The following is a 13,340-nucleotide window of genomic DNA, read 5'->3' on the forward strand; positions in this document are numbered from 1 at the left end:
GGACAGGCCTCTTGCTGTCTGCTGAAAAAGGCCCAGCTGCAGAAGCAGAGCACAGCGGTGGCCCTGGGAGACAGGAAACCATCCTGGGAGCAGTGCTCTCTTTTGGCATTGCCAAAAGGTACCTTGGTGTTAACACAGAAAGGGGGATTCGGAGCAGCCTGACTGTGCTCCCGCTTGTGATTGCTGGCTGAAAACTCATGGCACAGCCACCGCTTGTGGCTCTCGTCTTGCATGGCCTGAGCCCAGGCAGGAAGGCTAGGCACAGACTCCTTCCTTGGGAAGCCACCTAAGATAGACACTTGCTGTTCTCTTTGCTGTACCTGGGTGTCATAGCAAACAGGAGACCCTAAACAGGGTTTAGGGTACTCTGTGACAACAAACACCATTTGTTTATATGTTGCCTTGATAACAGTGCACGGAGCAAGGTGATCAGCCAGGCTGATGGGTAGAAATGGTGGCTCGCAGTGATGCCCCGGACTTCAGATGAGACCTGCCTTCCCAGTGCCAAGAGCTGAAGAAGCTGGGCTCCGGGATGGCACCCAGTCATGCCCCCACCATTTTCCCCTTTGCACTGCAACCTCACTTGGGGAATTGCAGAAGCCAGGCACAGTCCAGCCCTGACCTGAATAACCTAAACTGCTACTGTCAAGTCTCATTATCATCATGATTCAGCTCGTGGTTATTTCATTTATTTATTTCCATGCTGGAGGAAAAATATAAGGAAAAGCAAAGAAAAATGAAAAAGAACCTGGCCCAAAGCCCCAAGCAGCATATGAAAAATAAACAAAGCAGGTCATGGCACATCTGCTCTGAACCATGTGGAGCAGTTAGCTGATATGGCTTGTCAGGGGGAGCCGATGCAAAAATCCCAGGCACTCTGCCTGACTCAGCTGCAACACAGTTACTAGGATCCCAGACCGCAGAAAGCTGGGGGAGGAACTGGAAATAGTGCAGGACTTCTTGAATCCCTGCCGAGGTATCTGACCATCAGAGCAGCCTCCCCTCTGGGTCTTCATCCTATTTCCAGTCAGCCAACCGTTTGTACACTGGAATTCAGGGCAGGGCAAACAGGATCTGTAGAATCCCGAGACTCCGGTCTTTTAATTAGAGCTCATGACAAAGATAGCCAATGCAATTAACCATTAGGTGTTCACCTCCCTGTCCAGTGAGAAAGCTACTTGTTCATTTTAAATGACTGGAATAGGAGCGGGGTTATGTATCAGGTACTAAACAATATGATTTCATGAAGGTCCCGTTTGAGGCCTTTGTTATTTCCATTGAATATCTTGACAGATGCTGCATAGATTAGCATTAGCAAATTAGTATTATTAAAACAGATCAGATAATTCAAGGTATTGTGTGATACTCCTTTTTAGTCTTTCTGATATTTCATTGTCATTCTAGCAATGTGGGACTGAAAAGTTGTTATTCCTTTAAGGTTGATTTAACTCGTAGCCTGAGCCACTGAGTCTGTTCCTTATCCTGAAAATCCATCTTGCAGAAAGTGTAACTGCCCATGAGGTAGTGCAAAGAGGGGAAGAGTTATAATTACACGGACTTTTTGCAGTGTATGTCATGATGCTGAAAAACTACATGGCCATATTGTCCAGCACTTCCTGGAAATGCCACTGCCTCAGGGGCACGACTTGCAGAGAAGCAGAAAAAAAGCATCACAAACCTGTTAGACTATAGGCTTTCGGTCTGTGGTACACTTCACTTGAGTTGGAAGTTTCTAACGCAGTGCAGCTGAATCAGGAGGTGAACTCAGAGATGGTTATAAAGCTCTTCTCCTCCTACACGGGCAAGCACAGCTGCAGAACAGACTCTGCCTGGACCTGTGGAACTAATCGCAGGGGCTCCTTCGCTATATGTGTCTGCTTTGTTCAAGAGGCAGGAACGTGCTGTGACAGTCAAGCAAGTGAAAGATTAATATTCAACACATAGACTGTGCTTGCACAAGTTCTTCCCTGTCAACAGCATCTCAGAATAGCTTTGGTCTTTACTGTCCTTGGAGTCAATCACAAGAATGAAGTAATTGCAACTTAATGCTGGTATAAAGGAATTACGTGGACTGTCTTGCTTTGCCTGCACATCATTGTGCACTTTGATTACATAGTTCTTTCCACTTTGCGACCTGTTTGCTGTTACCTGACCTCAGGGAACAAAATGGGAAAGCCAGAAAGGCAAACAGCACCTTGGGTAGCTTCACAAGTCAGCAGCRTCCTTCATCACATGCATTTCGCAGACTGGGTGCAAGACTGACAACAACTGGAAATTGCCTTGTCTGCAGCAGATCACAGCTCTCCGGAAGGATGTCTCCTAATATAATTTTGCTATAGAGGGCTGCTCACTRTTACTTAGTCTAGAGCCCAGGATAGATTTACCTGACTACAGTGGTGTCTAAGTAATTAAAATGTCAAACTCTATTAATGAGGACTGTGGGGCCTTGGTTTCCTGCACAGCAGTGAGAAGTGGTTGTGACCTGCAAGTTAAGAGCATATGGTAGGTGGCCTGAATATGTCCTCTGAGCCCAGGTATGTCTATACCCAAAACACATGTGGGGATTCACAGTTGTTCGTTTCCGTACTTTTTACTTGAGCACCTGCCCAGGAAACACAGCTATTGAAATAACATGAGAAAGCCTCCTTATATAGCTTTTCAATATTTATTTTATATACAAAGAATCAGACAAGTCAGAAGGGGGGAAAAGCCTCATAACTAAATCTCCAGAGCACTTGAGATTTATTTTCCAGTTGTTCATGGACCAGTGTAGATGTTCCTAAAAAACATAAATTTACTCTGACTTTGATTTTGGACTGTAAAACTGTAAAAAACAAAACMAAACCAAACCTCTGTGCTAATATTTTTATTTTCTTTTAAAAATGCAAATTTCAAAATGCAAACACGTATACAGAAGAAAGAGTGGGCACATTAGGTCAAAATTTGATGTGATTTCTTGAGCTAGAAGCAGCTACTTTCAATAGCAATCCATTTCAACAGTAATTGCTTAACACATAATAACCTTCCTCCAATGCATCTCTATTGATTTAAATGATTACAGAACTGTAAAATCAATAAGAAAAACATAGCAATGAATCTGGCCCAGTATTTCAAAATGTGARCAAATTAGCACATCAGTGATAAAGGAGTTGGCCTAGAATTTTCCATGTCCCCATGAAAATATCTAGGCACTAGTTAATACCCAATATAGTAGCAGTGATAAACAAGAGAAACAAAACAAGATACCTCATAACTGTGGGAGCAGCTTGTCTCTGCCCGGTAGCTGCACCGCCTAGAAGGTCCTTTCAGGATATGAGCATCACTTTCTCTGCTGATGACTCAGCAGCGAAATCACAGTGGGAAGTGCCTCATTTTATCCTGAAGGGAAACACAAGAAGCCACCTCGTTTGGCAAAACCCATCGCCCTAAAACACAGAGGCATCCTGCCTCCTGCAAGGCTCCGGGCTTCTGGTAAGGCCTCTCGGTGGCTTTGGTAGTTCACAAGGCCGTTATAGGCGCTTCAGCCATAGACAGCAGGATATAATTTGGAAAACAGGATTGTGGTGTGTGTGTGTGTGCATGGTGGGGTGCCCAGTCGGCTAGGCGTTATCTAACAACGTTGGACTAAAATAGCATCAAGGTGCCTTTTGATCCCACTGTGACTGCTATTGAGTGGATTAGAAGGATTACAAGCTTGCATCCAGAAATCAGGAACATGTCAAAACCTGACTGATACCTAGGCTTTTATTAGAGGCGTAAAGATCACCCTCTCTAAAATAAAGGTATTTGCTTATCTCCTCTTGGATTTTGTACTGATATTGTCCAAAGCTTTTCCTGCAGGAAGAGGGCTAAATTAGAGGAACTTTAAATAGTTTGCTTTAAAATGCCTGCATCCATACGTAGTCTTTGCTAAAGCAAAACTTTAAACCAGCATCACACAGGGATGCAAGGGGAATTTCCATTTGATACTGTCAAATTGCTGTACTTTGGCTGATGAAGCAATCCAGAATAATATGCCCATGTAGGTGTGCAGGAACTGGCTACAGAAGAAAACTCAAAGAGAACCAAAGGATATCGGATACTAGGTACAGAGAGTCACTTGAGACTGCTCAGCATCTCAGAAAAGTCAGCACTAGTCTCTGAAGAAGCAGTAAATAACAAAACTTTTCTGTCATTTGCATGAATGTAAGATTCAGGGATGTAAGCAGGTCCATCGAGAGAAGAAATATAACCCATCATCTGTAAACACCTGCTTTTGTGTTTGTGTGTGTGTGTGTGTGTGTGTGTGTGTGTATACACCCAGAGAAGGTTCTACAGAGCCTAGGATCAAGACGTTTTGTTATCTGCTTGCTATTTGTTTTTAAAAAAATTATGGTAATTAAGCAATTCCATATTTTTCATTTGGAATTGAGATAGACACTATGGCAAAAGAGAAAAGTTCTCAAAATATTTATATGCCAATTTTACCCCTTTAAAAAGATTTTTAAAGCTTGAGTTATATCATCCTCTGTACAAGTTTCTCTGAATTATCTCTCTGAAATTGTGAAGGATCATTTTTCAGCTATTGCAGGAGAAATGTCTGTCTTTATTCTAAGCCCAACTCTTATGGCACTATTTTAGCTCTCTGAAAGGGGTGTTTCATTTTCACCAGACACAGAGTCACTGAGGCACAGATAGACCAGGTAACATCAGCTTGCTCGAGACACCACCTACAGTTCCAGACCYGGTCCCATACTTTCCCCTTTAGGCCATTAAATATTGCAGTCTTTGCAGGGCTTACRTGATGTGCTTATGTGATGGCAGCAAGACTCTATACGAGGTAGCATATGCATGATGATTTTATTTTTATTTTACATTTTGGCCTTTGACTGTCTTTTTGGCATCTTCTCTGTGGCAGGGTGGAGCCGGAACGTGGCGCTTTTACCTTCATGGATCCACTAAACCTCTCCTGGTACAACAGTGACATTGGCAACAGGAACTGGAGCAAGCCACTCAACGAGTCCAATGCAGACCAGAAGCCTCAGTACAATTACTATGCCATGCTGCTCACCCTCCTCATCTTTGTTATTGTTTTCGGCAATGTGCTGGTGTGTATAGCTGTGTCCAGGGAAAAAGCCCTTCAGACTACCACTAATTACCTGATCGTCAGTCTGGCAGTGGCAGATCTCTTGGTAGCAACTCTGGTCATGCCTTGGGTGGTCTATCTGGAGGTAGGTGGTCCAGTTTTCTTTCACAGTACCAAATATTTCTGGTGGATGGTTAGTGAGAGGGGAGGTTTAGCTGCCTGGACATCAACTAAATGTCCAGACCCTCCCACTTGTCACAAAATGAAAATGTTTTTTGTTTTCCTAACAGTTGATCAGATTTTTCCAGGAAGTGGACTTGGCAGCAGATGAGAGGCTGATTTGAAAATTCAGAAGGCTAAACTGCAATCTGATTGCATTGAAAATCTGGCCTTTAAATACAGGGTTCAAAAGTGATAGGATCTACACAGACTACAAACTACACAGACAAACTGTGCATTCTCAAGCGTGAGAACGAATCTGCAACAACATCATGGGTGTCACACTAATAAACTGCACCCAATAGCAACCAAAAGCATGTTCTGAAGGACCACAGCAATAAGGAGAGCAGGCAACTGTGTAAGTGGGATGTAAATGCAGACCTGTTATGTCACAATATATAAGAGAAACAGAATCACAAGTGAGCTACTTGTCACGTTACTGCAGTTAGCACAACTCTTTGGTACAAAAGGCGTCTATGCTTCTGCATACAGAGCCATTTTGAGCAGCACTGTTTTGTGAAAGCCAAATATTCCCAAGACTGCCACACGTGTACCTGATGGCAAACGACTCTTGGAATGGTAAATAGCTGGAAAGAATGAAATGGCAGATTTGTACAGGAAAGGATAAGAGAAGCTGAACGGCCCTTCTTCCCCGGTCCTTTTGATGCATGGGTTGTCTGCGTTCTTCAGTCAGCTGAGATTTGGAAAGGTGGAGGCAATCCTGTACCAAAATAAATGACCAGGAGAGAATGAAGGATGGCGAGAAAGCAGAAGGCTGAAACTATATCGAATTTTCAAGTTATTGTCAAGGATTTGTTTAGGAGAGAAGATGATAAAACTGAGAGGAGAGCAGGGGGAAGAAGCTGTTATCAGCCCATTAAACATTAATGCAAAGCAGAACAAACCCACTGACATGACATGGGCTGTCGAGAAGCCACAATACTAATTATCACTCTAGTTAATTATTGTTTGTGTGGCACTTAAAAAATATAAAGCACTGTGTATGTGCTAAAGCTTATTAACATGACCACAGGCTAGTTGTGATTGCAGTTAATACCTCTGGGATTAGTTACACTTTTCTATTGTATTCCTCTTTTGCAACAACCCATTTTAAACAGAGGCTCTTTCTGTGAGAAGCTCCCACTCTCTTAGGCTTAGGTACAAGTCTTTCAGACAATCCTTGTTTTAGTTTGGAAGAATAAGATGCTTTCTTCCTTCTGGGCTTGTGTGTACATGGAACTGGCTAGGAAGCTCTGCTTCATTAATCTACCAAGTAGGACAAATTTAGCCTTGTATATCTCACTGTTGCTACGATTTTATGTTGATCGGAGTCCTGTCTGCTCTTATCCACACTCTACTAAACCTAGTCCTATCTACCACAACTTGAAGAAACATGTCAATATTTGCTGACAGAGAAGAAGCCATTGCACTGATGTGGGTTAGGGATGCTGCGATTCTTCTCTGTGCCTGCAGTCTCAAATCAAAACTGGCCAGAATCCTTTATTCTGCAAATAATTTCATGTTTTTTAGAGTCTGTGTCACAAGTTGGGACAAAAATGGATGTCAAAACACAGGAAATCCTTTTAAAAATTGGATCCATTGGAAAGAAACCTTCTACCTCCAAACTTCTGAGGTTTCCCATACATAATTGCATACATTAAGAGAAAAAACTGCTGCAGTTTACAGCATCTCCCATAAAGTCAACTATGAGTTCAGGAAACTGATTGTCACACAGGATTATATCTGGCTGGAAACCTTTGCCTTTGGGCAAAGTCTAATCAAATCAAGTTACCGATGTGACTTTGTCTTTTAAATGCTTTTTTAATCACTGTGTATTCATCTGTCACTCAGGCTTCAATGCAGTCATTCTTTCTTCCTTCTTTATGCTGCCTATGGTTATGTATATCAGAGCAGAAATAACTGAAGAATAGCTATCTTATTCATTCTATTTTCAAGTGCAGTAGGACTCTATTTATATTACAGGGAAATATACTTTTTTCACTGCATGCCAAATACAGTAGTCCTAATAATTGCTGTTAAACTTAACTGTCAAAGTTTGGTTTCAGTAGCAAGATAAGGGAAGATAAAAAGGCTACCGATAACTCAGAAGTTATCATTAGTTCTCTGTCTTTATCACAATATGTAATATATGTCAAGGAATTTTCCCTCTGAGTTAAATCCATTTTGTTTGTAAAAAGTAATATATGAGGAATTTCTTCTCTGACTTTTTAAAATAAAAAAAAAACAAAGGAAAGCTCCTGCTTTTCCATTACTTATCTTTGCTAGGTATAATTGCAAAAAAGTATCTTATGAAAGGCTGTAAATACAATTAGAGGTGCTAGGTACATAAAATTAATGTATTTCCTTTCTGATACTTCTTTGTAATGCTTCAGACACATGTTTAAGCTACTACATAGTTCAYGCTGACTTTGAGGAGACTTGTACTCTCTTATGTGATTGGCGCGTGTGAGGCCAGGTTTGTGTTTTCCATATGGGTTGCCCAGCTCAGAACACAGATTAACAGGATGGCATTGGGAAGGACGGAATCACACTAGCCCTCAGGAAAGAGCTCTAAAGAACGGCTCAGATGGCCCAGAATACTCTCTCTGCGGCCGTTCCATCACTTGAGGCCTTTAGCCTGGACAACACAAAGCCCCTGAAGATGCTCTGTGGCAAACAACCCTGTTTGGCACAGCAATGTGAYTGATTGCATGAGACCAGCTGAAACTTCTGTGGACAAAGTGTTGATCCCACTTAAACTAGCAAGTGTCTTTATAAGCTGGTGCAAAATTCTCCCTTTAGACTCTTGCAGCAGTGCACACTCAGTGACTACTTTTATTGACTATATTCTCTCTTTTTGTAGGTGGTTGGTGAGTGGAGGTTCAGTCGGATCCACTGTGATATCTTTGTAACCCTCGATGTTATGATGTGTACTGCCAGTATCCTCAATCTCTGTGCCATCAGCATTGACAGGTGAGGGCTCCATGGCAGCAAGTCATGTCAAGTCCTGTATGGCTATCAAGAGTGTGGTCAAGGTCATCTTTATATGGTCTAAATTCACCTGTGTCTCTGAAACTTGTCAATAGTGAGACCTAGTCTTGCTGAAGTGTTTCAAAGGCTTTTGAAGCCTTTTGAGAGAGGACCTAAATAAGGGTCTGAGCAGGGATTCACTTAGTGGCAGCCACAGAAACACTAGCCTTGAAAATGTAAATAGAATTTAGGCTGTGTGTATACATCCCTATTAGATCAATCCTTCTGTTTATATACTTAAGTGATGCAACAGGCCCCAGTGGGAAGGCAGTAACTCAGAGAGCACAAAAGAGACATGTTGTGCTAAGCTGACCCTAGCCTCTTGCCTTGCAAAACAGGAAACTTGGAGATTCATGAAACCTGACTTGCCCTATATTCTCTTTCTGGACTTGGCTTCTGGACACAGTCGCTAGGTATAATTTCCCACAGGATTTATCAGCCGTGGCAGAATAACAAAAGACTGGGTTTGTTTCTTCACACTGCAGGTACACAGCAGTAGCAATGCCAATGCTGTACAACACCCGCTACAGCTCGAAGCGCAGGGTAACTCTCATGATTGCTGTGGTCTGGGTGCTTTCATTTGCCATCTCCTGCCCACTCCTGTTTGGCCTCAATAGCACAGGTAAGTGTTATGTTATCTAGGGCTGGCTGTCAGCATCTTCCTGGCTTTACTGGGTCCCAGATGGACTGCTGTTACAAAGCCAGGAATAAACACGGGATTCAGGTTTTAGGTGTATCGGAAGGCATCCCTCCCTATTTAAGGTATCCTCTCCCTACACCAGCCCAGGATATTTGTCAGCCACTTCTGGATCTGTTTCATCGCTTGTTGTTCCAGATCAGCGTTGTAGACACATCAGAACAGAGGTTATGTAGAAGCTTACATAACACTCGTTGGTGCTACCAAAAAAAAAAAAAAAAAAAAACACAAAAAACCCCACTATTATATTAACACATGTGACAAAGAAAGGCATGTGACAAAAAGCTTTATTGAGACAGGAGAGAGGAAATGGCTGTTCTGCCACCAGTTTCATAGGAAGACTGGATCACACACAGCGTGGGATTTGTACGCTTTCTGTTATAAGCCAGAGACTAGCCAGAGATCTTGGGCCTGTACATGACTCCCTGTGATCCAGGTGGCGTTCGCTGGTCTTGCACCACTTCCAGTTGACACGATGGTCCCCCCAGAACCCCTCCTTCTCTGGGTATCTCTGTGCTTTCCGTCGGAGAGAGGAGGGGAATGCTGATACTAGCTCCTAACAGCTGGGACGATGATCCTGAAATTTGTCTTCCAGATGAGAATGAGTGCATCATTGCCAATCCTGCCTTTGTTGTGTATTCCTCTATCGTCTCCTTCTACGTTCCCTTCATCGTCACCCTGCTGGTGTATGTACAGATTTACCTAGTGCTCCGGAAGCGCAGGAAGCGCGTCACCACCAAGCGCAGCACCCATCCCCTGGATTCTGACACACGGGCCCCGCTGAAGGTACTGAGACCCTCCACCTTGCTCTCACCCATCTCCATCCTTTTCCCTTCCTGCTCCACTTCCTTCCCTGAAGCACTTCCTCCTCTCCCCAAATGACACTGTCTGGAGCATGTGAAACGTTGGCTCACAAAGGTGGATGCTGTGTCCGATGCCACTGGGGAATCCCAGCTGCACACCGGGGATTATCAGGTCACACTGGCTGATGCTTCAAAAGCCTCCCTGGATCTCAGGGGATGTTTCATCAGCAGATGTGCACTAGGAACTGCGTCTTTGACCAGACCCCATTTCCTTTGATTCTGCTGATTTGGGGTTGGTGTTAAGACTCACCCCAGCCTACAGGCTTCATCACTTCCTGAGTCAGCCCTGCTAAGACAAAGAAGCTCCGTGGACATAGTTTGCTTGGCTGTTGTATAAACTACATCACTGGTATGATACCACTGAAACACAGCCGCGAAAAACAGCCTTGTGAAGCACGGGATAAGTGGAGTGAGGCTGAGCGTGCTAAGTGTGAGACTGCTTGTCAGAGTGCTAGTCTAGCAGGTGTACAAAACGATTGGTAGGAACATATAGTCTCAGAGGCACCATCCCCAAACTACATCCTAATAATTGCCTCAGAAACCAGTTCCATGTGAGGAAAAGGAGGCAGAGAGAYAAGGGTGGACTGAAACATGACCAAATCTTTGTAGTTTCCTTCCCTTGGTGAAAAGCACCAGGGATGCCTGCCTCCATTATTCCTTCTTCAGAGTACTTTTCCATCACTTAGAGTGCCTTAGTCACACTGATTAATTCCTGCTTCGTGCCCTATGTTTATATCTCCATGCGCCTCCCTTACCAGCTTCCCTTCCTAATTACTATCTGCTTGTGTAACCTCTGAGCTGATGCTTGCCCCTTAGGACAAATGCACTCATCCAGAAGATGTGAAGCTCTGCACAGTTATTGTGAAGTCCAATGGGAGTTTCCAAGTTAATAAGCGCAAAGTGGTGAGTGTTAAAGAGAGTGGTAGCTTTCCAGAGCATTCAGCTTTCCCCTGTTCCCCTTTCAGGATACAAAATGAATTTATGTAGGGTGGGAGAAAAATAAGCTAAGAGCAAAGGTTAACATTCAATAGAAAAATTTAAATATTCTTCCTGTTCCTTAGAGTGAAGCAGAGGGTTTAAGATCAGAGAGCTCAAAAAGCCAGACTAAGCTCACCTAAAGATCAGCTATAAAAGCCATGACATTTTAACAATTTGTGTCCTTTGATTTTCTTCTTCTCTTCATTATTTAAGTCTTGAACTGCATTGGCTTTGTTGGGTTTTGCTTGTTAATTTTTTATTTATTTTCTGAAAACCTAACTGAAATACATGGGGCATAGAGAAAGCGTCTCTCCCATTTCCTAGCCTCTTTGTATAATAAAGGAGTCAGCGCCCTTCACTGCAGTTCTGCCAGTCTCATCTACACAAATGTATTCTCCCATGTGAACCTTTAACAGCCAAGCATCCACCAAAAAAGGTAGAGAGCAAGAAGAGGGGTTGATCATTTATCAACAGCATCCAGCTTCACTCTGTAAGAACTGTTCATTGCTCCACTTTGTATATTTATTTGTTTCTGTGTTGTGGGTATTTGATTCTTGTCCAGGAGGCAGAGAGTCACATAGAGGCGATGGAAATGGAGATGGTGTCCAGTACCAGTCCTCCTGAGAARACCACTTTCAAACCAGCTGCACCAAGTAACCATCAGCTGATTGTGCCAGTTGCTTCCAATCAGTGCACCAATTCAACCCTGCAGGCAACCTTGGACAGCCCTGTGAAATTAGAGAAGAATGGACATGCCAAAGAAACCCTCCGAACAGCCAAGGTCTTTGAGATCCAGTCTATGCCCAATGGAAAGACAAGGACCTCTCTTCTCAAGATGATTAACAGGAGGAAACTGTCACAACAGAAGGAAAAGAAAGCCACTCAGATGCTAGCCATTGTACTTGGTAAGAGCGCGCTCTGGCTTCCCCTTCGTGTTTCTGTGGAGAGCCAATCGCTAGTCAGGACTAAATATTGAGTCTGGATGTCAAACTGCTTGACCAGGCATGTGACATGTAGCAGAGGTAACTTCTGGTGGAACATGCAGGAGACATAGGGAATAACTGAAAAAAAGTGTGTAAAACAGACACAAAATAGAGGTAGAAGTGCAGGGAGAAATGACGGAGGTGTAGATAATTTGCAGTGGCCTCCAGCTTCACTGGATAAATCAGAGGATATGCCTGTGAAAGCAGGCATGATGCTCCTAATAGGAAGGCTACCTTCTTTCCAGCTAGGGAAGGTTCATCATTGGTGTACAAAAGGCTCAAAACCTTGCAGCTGTGGAGCATTTTGATTGCCAAAGGACAGTGAGGTGCAGGGGTGAGAGAGCTCAGGGGCTTTCTAATATAGCTACGCTGATATAGGCAGCATAGTTCAGTATGAAAGTGGCACCTCTTAAGGCCCTAGTTTCTGTTGTAACTGATCTCCTTACATCAGCAGTGAAATCCTTTAGTGCTTGGATAATCAGAATACAGACTATGAATCATAACAGACAAACTGAAGGCATATTGCTCAGGGAATCTCTTTTCCTTTACCACCCTAAGGAACCCTACTGTTCTGATAGTCTCACAAATTTTCCAGCTTTCAGCAATCAAAGTCTGTCTCTCTCCTTTTTCCCCAGGTGTTTTCATCATCTGCTGGCTCCCATTCTTCATCACTCACATCCTGAACATGCACTGCGATTGCAACATCCCTCCAGCAATGTATAGCGCCTTTACGTGGCTTGGATATGTCAACAGTGCTGTCAACCCAATTATTTACACCACCTTCAACATTGAATTTCGTAAGGCTTTCATGAAGATCCTCCACTGTTAAAAGAAAAAAAAAACAGTAATCACATTTTTAAGAATGAGAGAAACCAATGCCATGTGCGCACACAGACAAATGGGGAGCCATAGGGAAATCTCAAGCTCTTGTATTGGGCACAAGGCCTACAGTGTTACAACTGTGCCATGCCCCACGCCTCTTGGTCAGGATGTAATGACGACCTTCATGTGGGAGGTTCTCTCATCCCTCAAGGTGACCTTCGGACTCTGGGAGACCAATCCCTAGGGCAATTTTAAGAGCTACCCTCACACTGTGTTTAAAGCAGAAGCAAAAACTGAGACGCTCACCTGATACTTGCCTGTGGCCAACTAACCTTGAGTGCATTAAACACAGACACTTGCAGAGCCATGTGCAGGTAGTGATGGGTCACTGCCACTACTGGCTTATGTGTTATGTCACTGATAAAATCCTCACCAAAGACGAGACCATCTTTTCCGCTTTGCAATAGGAGCCAGACAGAGCTTGCGGAAACCCCATGCAATAGCTTTGCCTTCACCTGCAGCTGACTTGTCCAGTATTAAACTGCTGAGGCCTTGAGAAAAAAAAAAAGAAAAAAAAACTTTCAGAGAACCCCAGGTGGGCTAAGAAGGTTCTGCCACCTACAGATTCAATCCCTACAATAAGGTAGGCCCACAAGCAATGGGCAGAAGGAAAAAGGGGAGCA

General features: G+C 43.5%; 1 protein-coding gene across 3 annotated transcripts; it reads left to right on the plus strand.

Moving 5' to 3' along the window:
* Window positions 1-4,906: 4,906 nt before the first annotated feature.
* Window positions 4,907-12,664, plus strand: DRD2 (dopamine receptor D2). Of its 3 annotated transcripts, none has more exons than XM_026068647.1 (7): window positions 4,907-5,210; window positions 8,148-8,257; window positions 8,800-8,936; window positions 9,607-9,797; window positions 10,691-10,777; window positions 11,415-11,757; window positions 12,471-12,664. In XM_026068647.1, exons 1-7 carry the CDS (start codon window positions 4,929-4,931, stop codon window positions 12,662-12,664), a joined length of 1,344 nt encoding a protein of 447 aa, XP_025924432.1. In that variant the 5' UTR covers window positions 4,907-4,928. The 3 variants fall into 3 exon arrangements, with proteins under 3 accessions (XP_025924432.1, XP_025924434.1, XP_025924433.1); XM_026068649.1 differs by having other exon boundaries at window positions 4,929-5,210; window positions 11,565-11,757; XM_026068648.1 differs by lacking the exon at window positions 10,691-10,777 and having other exon boundaries at window positions 4,929-5,210.
* The last annotated feature ends 676 nt before the right edge of the window (window positions 12,665-13,340 follow it).

This window comes from Apteryx rowi, unplaced genomic scaffold (genome assembly GCF_003343035.1).
Source record: "Apteryx rowi isolate R43461 unplaced genomic scaffold, aptRow1 scaffold_278, whole genome shotgun sequence".
NCBI classification, from domain to species: Eukaryota; Metazoa; Chordata; class Aves; order Apterygiformes; family Apterygidae; genus Apteryx; species Apteryx rowi.